Source organism: Grammomys surdaster, unplaced genomic scaffold, assembly GCF_004785775.1.
Source record: "Grammomys surdaster isolate TR1022 unplaced genomic scaffold, NIH_TR_1.0 219, whole genome shotgun sequence".
NCBI lineage: Eukaryota > Metazoa > Chordata > Mammalia > Rodentia > Muridae > Grammomys > Grammomys surdaster.
The window spans coordinates 2,276,517-2,295,766 of record NW_021604664.1 but is presented as its reverse complement, the minus strand read 5'-3'; the positions used below and the strand labels follow the sequence as shown (position 1 = coordinate 2,295,766).

Here is a 19,250-nt window from a genome sequence, read left to right as displayed (position 1 = left end):
ACTTGCATGTGCGGTGGCTACCTGCAGGCCTGTGTGCTGTCTTCATATACTTTCTTCTTTTGCCAGAGCTGCCATGAAGGGTTGTGCCCATTCCTGCTGACTGAGTGTCCTGCATGTAAAGGCCTGGTCCGCCTCAGCGAGAAGAAGCACCACACTGAACAGGAGTGCCCCAAAAGGAGCCTGAGCTGCCAGCACTGCAGGGCACCCTGTAGCCATGCGGACCTGGAGGTGCGCTGGGCGGGACGGCCTAGGAGGCAGTGTCTACAGCATGGGTATTTAGCTAAGCGTTTGCTGCCATGGTTGGAGTTTGCTTAACTTCTTCATATTTGCCTCCGTGGTACCATGGAGGTTAGAAGGTTCTTGGTGGAACTGGGTTTTAGTAGGTAATTAGTACTGACTTACTTTAAAAAGTGGTTTATAAAATACAAAAAATTCAGGAAACGATTTTTTAAAGGGAATGTACAAATGGTTAGTAGTTGCTCTTTCAGAGGACCTGAGTTCAGGTCACAGCACCCACAAAGTAGCTCACAGCAGTCCCTAGCACCAGTTCCAGGAGATCCAGTACCCTGTTCTCTCTTCTGTGTGCACCAGGCAAACACACGGTTTACCAGGTAAAACACTCATACATTCAAGATAAATAAATCTAGAACTATATACATGTATATTTTGAGACAGGTTCTCACCTGTAGCCTTCCCTGAACTGGAACTTGCTATGTAGACCAGGCTGGCCTCAAACTTACAGAGATCCTTGTGGTTCTGCCTCTAAAATACTGGGATTAATGGCTTGTGTGACCATATAGTGCTAAAAGAATTTTCAGATATTTAGACCTGAGTGTGGTGACTTGGCTATAATCACAGTCCTCAGGAGGTTGAGGTCAGCCTGGACTGTATGGTAAGACCCTGTCATGTCCAAACAACAAGAAAAATAGGTCTTATTTTAGAAAAGTTGAAGGACAGAAGGCAGAGAAGACAGCATTATGATTGAGCAGCTGTGTCACTGCTCCAGACTGTTACTGAGCAGACCTGATTGGATAGTGTGAGACAGGTTCTCATTTCATCTATGGAGTTCAGGTTGTTTTATCAGTGGTAGCATGCCATCACTTGATCAAGTGCCTGAGATGGTCCCTTTCCACAGAGAAAAGGTGTCTTGTCTTTGGAGTGAAAGAGAGGACGGGATTGAGGTCTCTTGTCTCCTGTGAGAGCATGCACCCAGTGGCCGAAGGAATTGTCATTTGATCCCACCTCTTAGATTGCATCACATGCCCACTCACAGTCCTGTGTTAGGGACCAAGCTTCAACATGTAGATCTTTGGGGGATACTTGAAAGCCAGAGCACATTTAAAATGTGACAAGGTTTACTGTGTCCCTTTTCTGGCTTGCCCACATGCCCACTGTGTGAAGGTAGCCTTCACTCACATTTGTTGGAACCGGGGACATCAGCATCTCTTTCTCGGCTGCCTACTGAATTTGCTGTCCACATCCTGGGTGTTGGCACTATGTTGTTCTTTTGTATGACACTGGATGGTGGGTACTCTGTAGTGGCTTACCAGGGTCTGTCCTCAAGGCAGTTTGCCTGTGCCATTGGGGCCGTGTGAGGACGGGATGGCCTAGTGGTTACAAAGTCCTGCACAGCCATTGCTCTCTACATGGACACTTTGTTCGCGATGGTTTGTACGGTGATGGTGTTCGCTCTTCCCTATCTCTTTCATGTTTTCTGGAGGCTACAGAGGAAGGAATTCGTAAGTCTGAATTCGTGAGGGTGCCTGTAGGCTCTCACTTGGAGTTAAACAGCTTTCAGAGAGAGAGTCAGAGGGACCATGAGCGCATCAGGCTCCTCCTAGGTGCTGGCTGCTACCTTCTGTACTTCCTGTCTCCCCTCCTCCTGTACTGCCCTGTCATGGTGTTGGCTTCCCCAACTAATGCTCCTGTTTCTCTTTAAGGTACACTATGAGGTCTGCCCCAAGTTTCCCTTGACCTGTGATGGCTGTGGCAAGAAGAAGATCTCTCGGGAGAAGGTAAAGCATTTCCTTCCATGTGGGTGGTTTATGATCAGAAGCAGCAAAGCGAAGTTTATGTGCTATTGCTAGGATGGGTGTGTTCTTGGGCATGGTGGCTTATCCTCCAATATTCATTTGAATTTTTTTGTTGTTATTCATTTGTTTTGAGGTGGAGTCTTACTAATAGCCCTGAGTGCCTAGAACCTGCTATGTAGACCAGGCTGGTCTTAAAGTCATGGAGATTTGCCTTAACCACATGTTTCACCATGTCTGATATTCCCCCATCACCCCACACCCCCACCAGAATTTTATGTAGCCCAGGCTGGCCTGGAACTTAATGTATAGCAAAGGATAACCTTGAACTTCTGATCCTCCTGTCTCCAATTGTGGAGTTGCTGGTATTAAAGCCATACACCGATAATCATGGTTTATATTGTTAACTGTTGGGCAAGTTGCTTTTTCGGGGGGTGTAGTGTGGGGTTGGAATTCAGGACTTCAAAGCTTTCTCCCCTTGAGCTGGGCTTCCCTCTTGATAAGAGAAATACACCTCTCACCACAAAGAAATAAGACAGTTTACTTTTGAATTGAGTATGAATGACCATGGCCCAATGACATAGATTTAGTTACCCCAAATAATGAGTTTCGTGTTTGTCTGTGTGTCTGTCTGTCTGTCTGTCTGTCTGTCTGTGGCAACCTTTAATAATTTCATCCTTACGTTCCAGTTTCAGGACCATGTTAGAGCATGCAACAAGTGCCGGGTTCTCTGCAGATTCCACACCATCGGCTGTTCAGAGATGGTAGGCCACGGCTCTGCTCTTAGGGACTAGGAACCTGAGTGGGTCTTTTCCTTATGATAAACAGTCTCTAGCTCTGGCTCCTCGTAGGTTCTTCCTGCCTCTCTGTTATCTCTCAGCACCCCTTCCTTCCAGCCTTGCCCTCTTGAGATCTGAAAACACCCAAGTATCTGTGTTGCTGGCACCTTGTGTCTTCAGGATGCCTAGCAGAGACCTTAGGGACGCACCTTGGTCTTCTGCCTCCTTACTGTCCCCCTCCTCTCGTCTCTCCCATGAGAGGAAAGCACACTGATTGCTCAGCCGTCTAGCTAAAGCCCCATGCCCAGAGATTGGCAGATCCTCTGCTTGTCTCATATTTCGCACGCATGCTGACAAATCCTTGGCTGTTGGCAGATGGATCCTGTCCCTCCATCTGCTGTCCTGCCACCTCATCATCTCCTGCCTGGACACAGGCTTTTTGTGTTAGCCTGTCTTGCCCCCTCATTTTCACCCTGTCACAGGCTACTTCTGTGTTGTCCCTCTTTCTCTATACAGTGGGAGCCCCCACGTCCCGTCATGACACGTGAACACGTGCTGGTCCATATAGGGCCTATAGGATGTGAGCATTCAGGGAAGAGGAGGAGGCAAACTGAGGACACAGTGTCTGGGACAGGGATATCTCTGCTCTCTTGTATTGAGTAGTGGGGACAGTTACAACCTCCGTTCCAAGGCAGCTGAGTTCCCTGCAGAAAGTAGATTAGAAGCTACCAGGAAACTGAGCTGCTGTCACCTTGATCCTAGGATCTGTGCGGCTTCAGTTCAGTTCATGGGGAGCTCCGTTTAATCTCTGACGTTGTTTGTGGGAACCTTGCTGACCCCTGCTGGGGAAGCCACTAAGCCAACTAGCTCCTGTCCTGGGAGATGCAGTGCAGCCTCTTACGCCTCCTATTGTCTGGGTGGCTGTGCCTCCAACTGGGAACACAGATGTCTTGCTTTTTTTTGCTTACATTTTGAGTATGTCTTTGTAAAATTAGTTTGTTATGTTTTTAATTTTTTGTTACATTTTTGGGTGTGTATATGTAAGCCATGGCAGCATACACATGAAACCAGCAGACAGCTTTTAGACTTGGTTCTGTCCTTCCAGCATATTGGTTCCGGGAACTAAACTCAAGTTATCAGGCTTGGAGACAGCACAGTTACATGCTAAGCCAGCTCACCAGCCCTAGTTTTGTTTTAGGTTGGGTTTGTTTTATTTTTTAATTTTTTTTTAATATTTATTTACTTGTTTTATATATGTGAGTGCATTGTCACTGTCTTCAGACACACCAGAAAAGGGCATCAGATCCCACTATAGATGGTTGTGAGCCGCCATGTAGTTTCTGGGAATTGAACTCAGGACCTCTGGAAGAGCAGTCAGTGCTCTTTTTTTTTTTTTTTTTGGTTTTTCGAGACAGGGTTTCTCTGTGTAGCCCTGGCTGTCCTGGAACTCACTCTGTAAACCAGGCTGGCCTCAAACTCAGAAATCCACCTGCCTCTGCCTCCCAAGTGCTGGGATTAAAGGCGTGCGCCACCACCGCCCGGCTCAGTCAGTGCTCTTAACTGCTGAGCCATCTCTCCAGCCCAGGTTGGGTTTGGTTTTTAATTGACAAATTCTCACTATGTAGCCCAAGCTGGCGTTGCACTCATAGAAACTCATCTGTCTCTGCCTTCTAAGTACTAGGATTAAAAGCATTTGCCATTGTACCTGTTTATCTTTCTTAATTAGCATAATTAAGAGTCTAATGGTGTTATAGTAATTTTGAAGTGTAATAGCTTAAAATTTTTACACAAGTTTGAATATGCTCAGGTGGTGGTGACTCACCTTTAATCCCAGCACTTGGGAGACAGAGGCAGATGGATTTCTGAGGCCAGCCTGGTCTACTGAGTGAGTTCCAGGACAGCCAAAAAAAAAAAAAAGTACTTAGTTGTGTCTTAATTACTTTTCTGTTGCTGTGTAAAGATTCCATGGCCAAGGGAACTTATACAAGTCAGAAGCTGTTTGGGATTTAACAGATTCAGAAAGTTAGAATCTGTGACCATCATTTTGGGCAGCATGGGAGCAGGCAGGCAGGCAGGCATGCTATTGGAGCAGTAGCTGAGTGCTCACATCCTGAGGGAACAACCACAAGTCCTAATGGACCTCTGTCCTTCAGTATGGCCCATGGTACTGCACTGTCTAGGCCGGGTCTACAAACACCATGCCAAGAGCTGCCTGTTCTGTCCCACAGGTGGAGACTGAGAACCTGCAGGACCATGAGCTGCAGCGGTTACGGGAACACCTGGCCCTATTGCTGAGCTCATTCCTGGAGTCCCAAGCCTCACAAGGAGCCCAGAACCAGGTGGGGCCAGAGCTGCTACAGCGGTGCCAGATTTTGGAGCAGAAGATAGCCACCTTTGAGAACATTGTCTGCGTCTTGAACCGGGAGGTAGAAAGGGTAGCAGTGACTGCAGAGGCTTGTAGCCGGCAGCACCGGCTAGACCAGGACAAGATCGAGGCCCTGAGTAACAAGGTTTGTACTGTGGGGTAGTGGTGGCGCACACCTTTACTCCCAGCACTTGGGAGGCAGAGGCAGGCGGATTTCTGAGTTTGAGGCCAGCCTGGTCTACAGAGTGAGTTCCAGGACAACCAAGGCTACACAGAGAAACCTTGTCTCAAAAAAAATCTAAAAAAATAAAAAATAAAAATAAAAAAAATCTAAAAAAAAAAAAAAACAAAAACCAAGGTTTGTACTTAGCTGGAATACTAAGTCCTGATCTTTGGAGCCTGGACAGTGTCGAACCCATCTACACTGCATGACTTGGGCTTTAGCCATCTGCTTTCTGATTCTCATGCTCTGTGAGGCTCAGTCAGAGCGTTTGATGGGCTAACGACTGAAAGCTCTTTTGGCCTAGGAGGGTACACCCTCAGTCATGGCACTTGCTGGGGCTGGGAAGTGCCTGGGTACATGTTCGTCCGGAGCCTTCCATGTGACCTTGGAACGTGGTCCTAACACTGGGGACAGAAAAGACTCCAGTGGGGGAGGTGGGGTTTCAGGGCCCACAGCATGTGATGGTGAGAGTAAGTGGTTTCTGCTCTGCAGGTGCAGCAGCTGGAGAGGACCATTGGCCTCAAGGACCTGGCCATGGCTGACCTGGAGCAGAAGGTCTCAGAGTTGGAGGTGTCCACCTACGATGGGGTCTTCATCTGGAAGATCTCCGACTTCGCCAGAAAGCGTCAGGAAGCTGTAGCAGGCCGGACACCTGCTATCTTCTCCCCAGGTACCGTGTGTTCGTGATCCTCCTGTCTCTGTCAGAGGTCCCAGAATGAGGCGGGGCTCATGCTCAACTGGCACCACAAATGTCTGCATCTAACTCTTACTGGGATTAGGCATGAGGAGCTACCGGGTGCCAGGTTAGATGTGCACAGTGTATGCTCCTTGTCACCTGCACTTGAGCATGGTGGCTTTGGAGTGGATAATGGAAAACAGACTTTTGCAAACAGGGTCATAGCTTCAAGCTTGTCTGACTCCTGCCCAATTGGATTGAGCATTGGTTTACTGTAAGCAGGAGTCCTGTGAAAATGTTCCTCACTCTCCTTCATCTCTACCTGCAAGGTCTCTTGAGGGGCGCTCTGGAGCGCCTCTGAAAGGGGCTGCTAGGTGCTAGAGGTTGTGAGTGTCATTTCAGGGTACGATGGCTTCCCTTGTGCTCCCTGCTTTGCACTTCTTAACTGTACCACTGTGGCTGCCTTTCTGTCTACTTCAGAGTACCTCTGAGGTGCCACAGATGGTGTGAGTGCCCAGCCTTGTCTTTCTCCCTTGTTAGTCTCTTCCTGCTCAGTACTTTACTTCCTTACTCATCACCTGCACTTCATTTCTTTCTAGGCTTACTTTACAAAACTTTCTCAACAGTAGAGGTTCTAGGCTGAGCCCTTGGGAGACCCTCTCCTTACTGGACTTACCTTGACTCTAGTGGTCCCTGCCCTTGCCTGGGAAGACAGAGCACTCTCTTCATCTCTGTAGTGAGTCTTCACAGTGGCTTTAGCGAGGGTTAGCAGTAAACAGACTTGGAGACTAGGAAAGCCAGTGTCTTAGGTGGGAACTCAAGGCCCGCTTGGGCAGCCTGGTGCTGGATATGGTTTCTAGAGTTGGGTAGTCCATTGGCATCCCCCCCCCCCCCCCACTGTAGGTGGTTTAGTAGATGTTAACTTGTAGGTAGTGCAGGCCCAGATTAATGGAGTTCCACAGTGAGTCTAGTAAGGGCCCAGCATCAGGAGCCCAAGTCCCGTGCAGCAGTCTCCTGGGGCCCATAACCAGGCAAAAGCTGGTTTATGTAGAAGGTCTGCTTTAATATTGTTGATGAGTCAGGTTCGTGTAGTAGGCAAAGGTACAAGGAACAGGAAGGCAGATGTTTCTTTTTAAAGATTTATTTTTTATCTATATGAGTACACTGCAACTGTCTTCAGACACACTAGAAGAGGGCATCGGATCCCATTACAGATGGTTGTGAGCCACCATGTGGTTGCTGGGAATTGAACTCAGGACCTCTGGAAGAGCAGTCAGTAGTGCTCTTAACCTGTGAACCATCTCTACAGCCCAGGAAGGCAGTTTTAACACTGTGTCTGCAGACCTGCTGCAGAGGCTTAGCTTGCTTAGTCCATGAGTGGGAGCATGGGTTAGTCCTGCTGCTTGGCTGAGAGCTGCCGGGAGAGCAGCTGAGTACTATCCTATTGGGTTCTCCACTAAGAGGACACACTTAGCACGGCTCTACAAGTTCTGTTCAGGACTGGCTACTCTGCTTTTCACTTAGGACTGCACATCATGACAAACAGCCTGTGGCACAGAGCTGTTCACTTCCCAGCTAGGAAGCAAAAGAGGGCTGCGACGAATGGAGAGCCCACTGTCTTCTTCAGTCACACCCTCCCTCCGTGACTGAAACCTCTTCTTAGTTCCCACATGAGAAAGTCCCACCATCTGCAGTCAGTATCAGAGGTTTAACAAATGGGCTTGGGGTGGAAGACTGCAGACCTACTCTACGCACGTGCAGTGGCCGGTGCCTAAGGGTGTTAAGGGCTGGTACATGTGAGTACTGAGGGTGAGCTCCACAATAGGCCGACTTTATGTGGAGCTGCTGATATAAATCCTGGAGTCCAAATACAGAAAAGCTTGCTGTCTAACTTCATAGACAGGTCCTACCCCAGGGCAAGGAGAGCAGTTTGATTTTCTTCTGTTATTTGTGCTGTGAGTTTCATTGGAAGCACCTGTACAAAGAGTGCTGCTCCCACGAGGTCCGCCACCCATCTACAGTGGCTTAGAACGTGCCATCAAGGTGCTCAGTGATAGTGCTGTTCCAGCCTTTGGTATTCCTTGACCCAGTCAGCCTCACATGCAACTTTTCCATGTTTTGTTTGTACTTAACAGTAGATCATGTTATTTTTTGAGACTGGGTTTCACACTATAGCCCAAGGTGGACTCAGTTCATTATCTAACCCAGGCTGAACTTGAACTCATGTTGGGAAGCTTGTGTTACCACGGCCAGTTCTTGTCTTGTGCAGTCTTAACCATGTTCTGGTTATTGGTCGTTACCTGTAAAACAGTGGCTCTCAGCCTTTCCAGTGCTACAGCCCCTCAGTTCAGTTCCTCATGTTGTGATGACCCCCAACCAAGCAATTCTTGTGCTGCTACTTCATAACTAATGTCACTACTGTTATGAATTGTAATGTACATATCTGATGTGTGCCCTCCTAAGGGGTCACAACCCACAGGTTGAAAACTACTGCTGTAGGACCTGAGGAATGTTGACTGTGCTGTTCTGAGTGTCTGCTCCTCGGATGCTTCTGCTGAGGCAGGGTTCCTGCGGCCCAGTCTCCCTTCAGAGCTTTCTTGGGGACCACAGCTACTGGGTTGTTGCCAGCGTAGTTTTTTACCTTGTCACTTTGAGGTTATTGAGATTATCAGTCAGCTATTAGTTTAAAGGGGGACACAGCAAGATGCCTGACCGGATTTGTAAGCTCAATCTCTGGAACCCACATTGAAGACAGTAGGAGAGAGCAGGCAGCAGTGCACCAGCAAGGCAGAGGCCAAAGACCCCCATCTCAAAAACCAAAACAAAAATCTGGGAGGAGAGAAGTGGCTCATAGAGTTGACCTTTGGCTTCTACACTCACCCTGCCAGTGTCCACCCCATAGGATTGCACACAAGTGCACACACTAATGACTTTTCCTGAAGAAGTGAGATTGGAGGCCTTCCTGAGGTGCATGGCAAGAGGCTCTGGGTGGAAGGGGGCTTTCCTTTGGGAGGAAAACCTTTTCTTGATACTTTGCCAAAGCTGAGTGATTGTTTATGTTTTCATCTTTCTGAGGGTGGGCTGTGAGTGGAGGAGCTATGTCCTGCCCTGTCCTCACTGACACATCTCCATACCTCCAGCCTTCTACACAAGCAGATACGGCTACAAGATGTGTCTACGGGTCTACTTGAATGGTGATGGCACTGGACGGGGAACTCATCTGTCTCTCTTCTTCGTGGTGATGAAAGGCCCCAATGACGCTCTCTTGCAGTGGCCTTTTAATCAGAAGGTATAAAAGGCAGCCCCAGGATTCTAGGGGGATCTGTGGGTGGCGTTGGGTACAGCTTCCAAGTGGCCAGGTTGTCCAAGACAGTGTATGTACCCATGCATATTGGGCTGTGATTCTGCAGTGATTCTCAGTGCTGATTATGACACCTGATTGGCTTCATGGCCCACACATGTTTAAATGTCTCCTGGGGAAGTATGCTTCAAGGGAAGGCCACAGCCAGAGCCCCCTCTGTCAGTATTCAAAACCAGGGACTTCCTTGGTTAAGGAATTGAAACTCCAGAGAGCAGACTATACTGAGCATGGTCTCTTCCCTTCACCACTCAGGGCCCAGCTCTCTCCTCAGAAGCCAGTAGGGGGCAGAACGAGTGATGGGGACTAGCAGGCCCAGAGATCCTGGCTAGTCTCTGGTCAGACCCCCGTTCTTGTGAAGTACTTCCTGGGCAAGCTTCAGGATCTGAGCAAAAAAAAAAAAAAAAAGTAGACAAGCACTACAAAGAAACAGCGCATGGGAATACTGTGTCTTGTCTGTAGCACTAAGCTTTAGCCTCAGTTTCCAGGTACTGTGAGCATGCAGTACCAACATGGACATGTGTAGTTTCTGGATGAGAAGCTGAGTAAACTGGCCAGTGTATCCAGTCACACTGCTGTGGGAGAGGCAGGATGGGATTAATGTGGGTGTTTTTGGGTGACTCATGAACACATTGTGCCCTCCCTGGATTGACTTATCTCAGGTAACATTGATGTTGCTGGACCATAACAACCGGGAGCATGTGATCGATGCATTCAGGCCTGATGTGACCTCGTCGTCCTTCCAGAGGCCTGTCAGTGACATGAATATTGCCAGTGGCTGCCCCCTCTTCTGCCCTGTGTCCAAGATGGAGGCCAAGAATTCCTATGTGCGGGATGATGCTATCTTCATCAAAGCTATTGTGGACCTAACGGGACTCTAGCCACCCCTACTAAGAATAGCAGCTCAGTGGAGAGCTGCCACGTTAGGCCAGCCAGGGCCCTGCCACACAAGGGTGGGCAGGCTTGGTGTGAATGCTGCGGAGGGCCTCAGCCTCAAGCCAATCACCATCACACAGAAAGGCAGGAAGGAGCCTCCAGTTGGTTCTTAACTGATAAACTGAGTTGGGTCCACTGAGTTCAGGGTCTTGGTGGAACCAGCTGGGGATCTCCTCAGTTTTCCAGTAGAAAAGCTCTTGCTGACTTTTCTGTCTGGGGAAGGGAGAGACCCTCGGGTGAGGTGCTCAGAAAGTGCCTCCCAAAAGAGAGCCTCCAGAGCTGCCTCCAGAGCTTCACCAGGAGCGAGAGTGACTGGCCTTCCCCACCCTGGCCTTTGGAAAAGAGGTAGGGGCTGCACGGGAGAAGGCACCTGCAGAGTGTAGCCCAGGAGAGAAGCTCTCTGAGACATAGGCACTCACTGGAGACGGGCCTGCCTGGTCTGCACAGCCCTGCCAGGTGTCCTGTATGGAGAAGTGATTAAACTATTCAGATGTCTCTGCTGAGTGGTGTTCATCAGGCTCCTGCTGTGTCTAATCGAGGTAGTGATGACCCTCTGGTCATCATTTCTGCGTTACTCATATTGGCCACCCCTATTCCTTATATTCTTCAAGCCCAGTGACCACTTCACTGTGAGTCTGCCTGGGTAGAAGTGAAGGGCTGACCTTGGCCTGGCCAATGTACAGCCTTTGTCTCAGGGTCCTGGACTGGTTTGCTCTTTAGTGTGAGGTTGGGGTGGAATGTATACCCCTGTGCCTGGGTAATGTATTGCTGGGGATTGGACTCCAGGCCTCCTGCAAGCTCTCTACCAACTCAGCTGTATTTCCAGCCCCAAAGTGGTGGACTGTTACATTTAAGGTGTTTTCTTTCCTTTAAAAGGAAATGGAGGGGCCGAGGGTGTAGTACAGTGGTAGAACACTCTTATCATGCTCAAGGCCTTGGGTTCCATCCCTGCTGTGTGTGCATCCAGCACATAGGAGCTGGAACTGTGGAATGGGAAGAGTAGAGAGGTATCGACAGAGGGCTGGGCGTGCTGGCACACACACTTAGTCCCCGTACTGAATAGGCAGAGGCAGGTGGAAATAAATCCGTTCAAGGCCAATCAGTACTACACAATGAGATCCTTTTTCAAGAGACCAAAACAAAACGAACAGAATCCATAGAGCAGCATGAGGAAAGGAGTTGTGACAGACAGAATCTGAACCTCTCCGAAGCCAAGAAGGACTAACTCAGTAGGGCTGAGATGGTCAGCACTCTGCCTATTGATTCCCTGCGGGTGGGGCGGATCTTCAGAGCAATGCCTTGTATATCAGATTGCTGTCCAGTGAGACATGTTGAATGGTCCTCTTCCTTAATAAGCTGTAGGGAAGAGAGAGACTGCCAAACTGGAGACAGCTCACAAGCAGGTATGTGTATCGCCTGCCAAGGAGGGACCTGCTACACATAACACCTCGAAAGCCCCCTCTAACCTCAACACTACCTCCTGTTAACGCGTGCACCACATTTGGGAGTTTTTAAATAGAATCATAATGCCTTTTGGCATGATGTTTTCAAGATTCATCTGTGTTAGAGCAGGCTAGAAATTTTTCTGTTTTGCTAGATAGGGTTTCTTTGGGTAGCCCTGGCTGTCCTGGGCTCTCTAGACCAGACTGGTCTTGAACTCACAGAGATCTGCCTGCCTCTGCCTCCCAAGTGCTAAAGGTATGAGCCACCACTGCCCAACTTGTTAGTATTTTTGTCTGTGTGTGGTGTGCATGTGTATACATACGTGGGAACCCATGTGAAATTCTGAAGTTGGTTAGAGTCCGCAATCACCCCCTTTCTCACCCCCAACCCCACTTCTTGCATTCTGGTGTTGCAGGCAGAGCACCATACTTGTCTGACAAGCACATGGATGCTGGAGATGAGAGCTTTGGTTTATGCTTGTGCAGCAAGGGCTTTAACCCCTGAGCCATCTCCGCAGCCTGGTAGGAAATTTGATGCCTAGATGATGTTTTCTTGTGTACACAGAAAGCATTTATTGGTTGATTTCAGTTAGACATTTGAACTGTTTCTACTTCCTGACCACTATAAAATGCTGCTGGGAAGATTTGCTTCTATGTTTGTGTGGACACATTTTCATTTCTTTCTTCCTTTTTCTTTTTTTTTTTTTTTTAAGATTTATTTATTTATTTATATGAGTACACTGTTGCTGTCTTCAGACACACCAGAAGAGGGCATCAGATCCCGTTACAGATGCTTGTGAGCCACCATGTGGTTGCTGAGAGTTGAACTCAGGACCTCTGGAAGAGCAGTCGGTGCTCTTACCCACGAGCCATCTCCCCCGCCCACATTTTCATTTCTTGCAAGTCTAGTTTAACTAGTAGGTTGTATATTCAGCTCTTTAGAAACTGTCAAATAGCCAGTTATGGTTTCTGTAATCTCAGCACAGAGCTAGAAGGATTGAAAGTTCAAGGCCAGTGTTGGCTACATTTAAAACCTGCCTTAAACAAAGATGCAAACAAACCCCAGAAAAAATGAAAAAAAAGAAAATGAAAAAAGTACCAGGCTCTTTGTACGTGGCCACACTATTGCATAATCTGCCAAGGAATTGATTTTGACTTTTTTCTGCGATAGGATCACTCCATGTACCCCTAGCTGTCCTATAATTCACTGTGTAGACCAGGCTGGCCTTGAACTCACAGAGATCCACCTGCCTCTGCCACCTGAGCACCAGCACACCCAGTTGTATGTGTGAGTGCATGCATGGTTGCTGGGAACTGAACTTGTGTCCTCTGAGAGAGCAACACATGCTGTTAGTGTCTTTCTCCTCAGCCTCTAGAGCGTTTATCCTTTTGTGTATGTGCATGCACGTCTGTGTGCAGCTGCCTGGAGAGGCCAGAAGAGGAGTGGGATTCCTGGAAGATGGTCCCACCTGATACGGGGGCTGGGAACCAGAATCTGTCCTTTTCAGTGGCAAGAAGTGCTCTTCATAGCTGAGCTGTCTCTCCAGCCCCAGGGGAACAGTGTGAGCCCCCTTTGCCCTCTGTGTTCAATTATATATCTTCATAACACTAGTAATCTTAACTATTCAAAGTGGGCGCTTTATAGCCCATGCCCTCATTTTCTTTCTTTGCTTGCTTGCCCTCCCCCCTCCCCTCATCGTGTGGCCATAGCTGGCCTGAAACTGTAGATGGAGCAGGATGACTTCGGACTGTGGAGATCCTGAGTGCTGAGATTGCAGGCATGGACTGGCCTCCTTCCTGATGGTTTTTCTTTTCTTTTTTCTTTTTATTACATGTGAATCATCAGTCTTTTCTAGCACTTCAAGTCATGAGTCCTGTCACTTGGATGAACCACCACTACTTGGTCTGCTACCTTTATAACTAAAATAGTCAGGAGAATCTTTAAACATCATTAATCAGATTTTCTTCTTGGTGAAGTGATGAAAAGTTTAAGCCATGGGCAGTTCTGTGTAAGCGCCATGGTAAACATGATATAGATACGTGTCTCTATCAACCACCTCTGGCTTGGCCATCACCGTGAAGGCCTCAGTGTGTCCTGTCTTGAAGTTACCAATGCTGTGATGAAACACCATGACCAAAGCAACCTGCTCGGCTCTGTTTCAGCTTACACTTCCAAATCACTGATCATCATCAAAGACAGTCAGGACGAGAACTCGGCAGGAAACTGGAGGCTGGAGCAGATGCAGAGGCCTTGAGGGGTTGTTGCTTACTGGTGACTTTTGCTAGTATCATATTGACATAAAACTGTTGAGCACACTCAGAAACATTGTGTATCAGAGAATGATGGCACATACCTTTAATCCTCGCACTTGGGAGGCAGACACAGCTGGATTTCTGTGAGTTCAAGTCTAGGCTGCAAGTTCAGACCAGCCAGGGCTATATAATGAGACTTCAAAAAAAAAAAAAAAAACCCAAGAACAAATCTGTCCAATGTGTTTCCTTCCCAGGCTAGTGCCCCACTGTGTGAATGTGTCAGTTTGCTTACCTGTGGGAACGTACTTGGGTGGTTTTCAGGTTTTTTGCAGGATGACATCTGTGTTTTGAGATTGTCATGAGGCAAGCTGCGTTTCTCAAATGTTTTCCGTAGGACTGGAGCTGCCAGGCCGTGTACTAAGTCCATGTGGCCGGTTTGACTTTGGAGACACCTCTCAAATGCCAGGATTGTAGCACAGCGCCGGGTCTCTACAGTGCTGGGATTCTTTCTATCTATCTATCTATCTATCTATCTATCTATCTATCTATCTATCTATCTATCTATCTTCTATTTGGGGGACAGGGTCTTACCTTGCAGCCCTGGCTGTCGTGGAACTCACTCTAAACCAGGCTGGCTTCAAACTCACAAAGATCCCCCTGCCTCTGTTGGCTGGGTGCTGGGATGTTGAGTAAGGGCCTGTGCAGTGAGCACTTCCCTGAGGTGCATCTCCAGACTCTAAATACATTTTTTTTTGATATGGCAGGATCTTGCTGTGTAGTCCATTTTGGTCTCATACTCATAATCCTCCTGCCTTAGACTCCCTAGTGCTGAGATTAGAATACCATGCCCCATAGAAAATGTATTCCATCTCATTTTTTTGCTTATTGAGGTAGGCCTATGTTGCCCAGTCTAATCTCAGACTCAATAGCTCCTCTCCCTCAGCCTCCAGAATAGCTGGGGCTACAGGTTATGCCACTCCCCCTGGTTTGGAGAATTTACTTTAAATCTGGCTGTGTTCCCAGTGAAGTGCCACTGGAAGCTGTGCTCTCCTTGCCCCACAGTCTCGGCAGCATTTGGGCCTCAGTGTTTTCAGTACAGCCACTAACCAACATGTCCTATCTTGCCATGGCTTAAATTAGCCTATGTTTTAGCTACTTTTAAGTTGCATATATTCTTAGGGTTGAACTTGAGAGACTTTTGTTCTGAATGCAAGCCCGGTTTAATACATAACTTATTTGGTAATTTTTTTTAGCTTTATCTTTTCATCTTGTGTCTGTTCTATAGGGAAAGCTTTTAGATTTGATGAGATGTTTAGCAGTGCTCTGTGTAGGTGATGTTTTCAGTGTCTTGTCACAGATTTGTGTGTCACATGCATGACACATGTACTTCCTGAGAGAGGCATGCTTAGGTACTCTTCAGGCACCAATCACTGGCCTGGAACACTAAGTAGGCTAGGTTGACAATAAGCAGGAGGGACCACCTGTCTATTCCCCCACCCCCACCCCTTGTGGTGGAATTATAAGCACACACTACCACTCCCAGCTTGTTTTGTTTTGTTTTTCAAGACAGGGTTTCTCTGGCTGTCCTGGAACTCACTCTGTAGACCTGACTGGCCTTGAACTTAGAGGTCTGACTGCCCCTGCCTCCGGAGTGTGCCACCACAGCCATACAGGTCACTTCCAGCGCTTGGTGTGTGTGTGTGTGTGTGTGTGTGTGTGTGTGTGTGTGTGTGTGTGTGTGTGTATGTGTGTGTGTACTTGTAGAGATTGAGTGACTGCAGTTCAGGTTCTTATGCTTGCTCTGTAAATGCTCTCCAATCCTCTCAAAATTGTTTGCTGACAGCAGATGATGACAGTTCTCTGTTGTGATCTCTAGTCATCACAGTGTTCCTCATGGGACAGTTGGCTGTGTTGGTCCTTATTTGTTTGCACAAGATGTAGGGAACTTGCTCTGTAGAGCAGGCTGGCCTTGAACTCACAGAGATTTGCCTGCATCTGCCTCCTGAGTGCTGGGACTAAAGGAGTGCATCACTATGCCTGACACAGACACCCTGTTTTGTTTTGAGACAGAGAAGGTTTCTTTTTGTGGCCCTGGCCGTCCTAGAACTTAGAGTATGTACAGCAGGTTGGCCTCAAAGTCAGGAATCTGTCTGCCTCTTCCTTTTGAGTGCTGGGATTAAAGGTGTGCAACACCAAGCCAAGCAGTTCTGTGGTTTTTGGTTTTGGTTTTGTTTGTAAACAGTGTCCTCACTGTGTAGCCATGGATGGCCACAGATGCCTTTAAATTTTTCTTTTAACATGTATTTGGTGCATATGAACGGAACTGGCTTCTGGACTGGATAATGGTTGGAGCTGGGAGGATTAGAAGAGCTGACCAGAAAATGCCTGGATTTCGGTCCATGGGTGATCAGGGAGACTGTGGTGAGGGTACCAGAATGTAGGACCATGAAAGGACAGCATGGTTTCTGGTCGAGCACTGGCTAGAGATGGCCAGAGACCCAGCAGGTTGGAGACCTCACAGGTTTCCCTGCAAGGGACGGCATGCATTCCGCCACACTCCCAGACTCCAGGCTTCTGACATAAGGCCAAAGGCCTCCATCAATCCACTCAGGCACGTAGGACAACACCCTTACTACCACCTCCATAGGTAGAGGGTATGACTGCAGGCCACGGAGCCTCAAGACATCTCCATATTCATGAGATACCTAAAGGCCAGAAGGTGTAGCCAATTAAGCATTCCTTCCCAGACCCTCCACTTTGCAAAAGGTATTTAACCTCAGGCCGTCCTGAGAATATGGGGTACAGCTTAATCCATTTTCTGCCATGACAATAAATGTTTTAAGACCTGGACTACCTCTCATCTTTGGGGCCTGCTATGGGGGACTGTGGAGAAGGTCGTCAATTACCGAGCCACCGTCTAATCTCCCACTGACAACTCTGCGTTCTCTCCATGGAGGCCCAGCCAAGCCAGTCATCCTGACCAAGAGTCTCACTCCCGGCAGGACGTCACTGGAGCTCATCTCGTCCCCCTCACCCCTTCGGTTGCAAGTCGCTCCAGCCCATATACGCCCCCCCCCCCCAATCTCTGAGGCCTCTCAGCGGTGCCTGAGAGCCCAAGGGCTTGAGACCAGTCGGTCCCCAGTTGCCTCCTGGCCCTGGGTATCCCTGTGGGACCCCAGACTGTGTTCTCCCCATGCCTGGAGTGGAGCCCTGTGGCTTCTCACAGTCTGACATCCGCCCAGGTACTTGTGGAGTGAACACAGTCAAATTCCCGCACCTCTGCTGCCCTGAGCCTCGGCCCCAGCCCCTTGGGGTGGCAGACACAGGACTCACAACTCAGCCCAACAGGACCCATGCCTATGCGCACCCCATAGCCCAACACCAGAAGATAGCCCTAGAAACATCTGAAATATGTTATTGCTGACTCCTGGTCATGGTGTTGATTGTGCAGCAGCTGAGCCATAGTGACCCCAGCTGGCTGTCATAGGATGTTAGTCAGTAGAGGACACTGGACATTACAGGAGCAAATCCCCCTGACCATCAGGACAGTACCTAGTGAAATCTTGGAAATCTTTGGGCTACCACAACTGTACGTAGGGCTGCCAGGTCCAACCCTTGCCGAGGAGAACTGCAGTTAACAGACCTGTGTGAGCTGACACCCCACCCCTGTGGAGCACCACTGCCAGGCAGGACTAAAGATTTTTGACTCTCACAAATTTATATGTAGAAACATGCCTCCAAAGAGACAATATTTGGAGGTGATTGGATTATGAAAATAGAACCTTTGTGGGCCTGAAGAAGTATACCCAGCCCTCCACTGTGTGAGTTTTGTCAGAGGAGAGCCTTTGATTACCTAGGAAACAGCCCTCACTAGGCATCAAGTTTTTGCATCTGGTCTTGAACTTGCAACCTTTAGAATTGTAGGAAATAAGCTTCTTCTGTTTATGAGCTACTCAGGCTGTGGTGTTTTGTTAAAACAGTAGAATGTACTAAGACATAGGGCTGCACAGCCTTCAATTAAAAGTGGAAGTGTTGAGATTTGCTTGGTGACATAAGCTGTGGTCTGAGTTGGTAGGTTTTCTGTGGGTACCGTTGAAGGGCGCACACCTGTCCATCGTCAGAGGCTGAATCCACACCCTGCACTACCCGAGAACCAGGCCCTCAGAATGGGAACTAGGGTTCTTAGAATGATGAGCAAGTTTAAAAAAAGTCATCAAAGTAGTTCTGAATCCACTATGGCTGATGTCTTTGTAAAAGTGGAGCTTTTGACACAGACACACATAGCAAACATGACAGGTTATAGAGACAGACACCTGCATGCAGACAGAACTGGAGCACTGCCACAAAACAAGATGGGTTCCAGTTAACCAGAGCCAAGGACAGCAAGAACAACTCTCTGGGCCCTGCTCACCTCCAGAGCCAAGGACCCTGTTACTGTGCCTCCTGGAGTGTTCTGTGCAGCAACAACAGCCCCAGCAGCATCTGTCTGTCTTAGATGCTGTCACTAGGCTGCCTCCCAGCCCTGGGCTGCTTCAGTTTTTGCTCCATCTGAGGCTTTTGCTAAAAGTCACCTCTCCACAGAGCACTGTTCCAGGCAGTGCTGCCTCTCCATGTGCTGACTTTGATGGCCTAAAGTAGTAAGAGTTCTGACCTGGGTTCTGGGGTGACACATGTCCACTCTCTAACCCAGCCGCTGGCAGGCTTTATTTAGGGAGGCCCCAGGCTTGCTGCCAGGCCTCACAGCAGAGTTGGATCACAGTTTTTACTCAGTACTCATCTGAGCTGTGTAATGGTAGACATCTACCTCCCACCTTTCAGGGGATCTCAAGTCTGAGACCAGCCTGGGCTACATAGTGATATTCTGTTTCAGAAAAAATTAAAATATTATATGACGTTTGATATGTTTAGATTTTGTGTTCCACTATTCTCTGGTTTTCCTATCTATAATGGAATGGCTATTTGAACATTTTAGTGTATTTTAGTTTATTACAATTTTAACTATCTCTCTTTGTATAGTAGCTTTAGTATTCTAAAGATTATAAACTTGGGGCTGGAGAGATGGCCAGCAGTCAGTGGTTAAGAGCACTAACTGTTATTCCAGAAGTCCTGAGTTCAATTCTCAGCAACCACATGGTGGCTCACAACCATCTGTAATAGGGTCTGATGCCCTCTTCTGGTGTGTCTGAAG

At 48.2% G+C, this 19,250-nt stretch overlaps 1 protein-coding gene across 2 annotated transcripts in view; it reads left to right on the top strand.

Annotated features, from left to right (window-relative positions):
- Nucleotides 1-10,865, top strand: part of Traf2 (TNF receptor associated factor 2) — a 24,100-nt gene extending 13,235 nt beyond the window's left edge. For both annotated transcript variants that reach the window (XM_028772814.1, XM_028772813.1), the window contains 7 exons: nt 67-228; nt 1,941-2,015; nt 2,720-2,794; nt 5,038-5,319; nt 5,890-6,067; nt 9,214-9,362; nt 10,094-10,865. In XM_028772814.1, the coding sequence (XP_028628647.1) occupies nt 67-228; nt 1,941-2,015; nt 2,720-2,794; nt 5,038-5,319; nt 5,890-6,067; nt 9,214-9,362; nt 10,094-10,312 (1,140 nt within the window). In that variant the 3' untranslated portion in view covers nt 10,313-10,865. The remainder of the gene's footprint in view (nt 1-66; nt 229-1,940; nt 2,016-2,719; nt 2,795-5,037; nt 5,320-5,889; nt 6,068-9,213; nt 9,363-10,093) is intronic.
- The last annotated feature ends 8,385 nt before the right edge of the window (nt 10,866-19,250 follow it).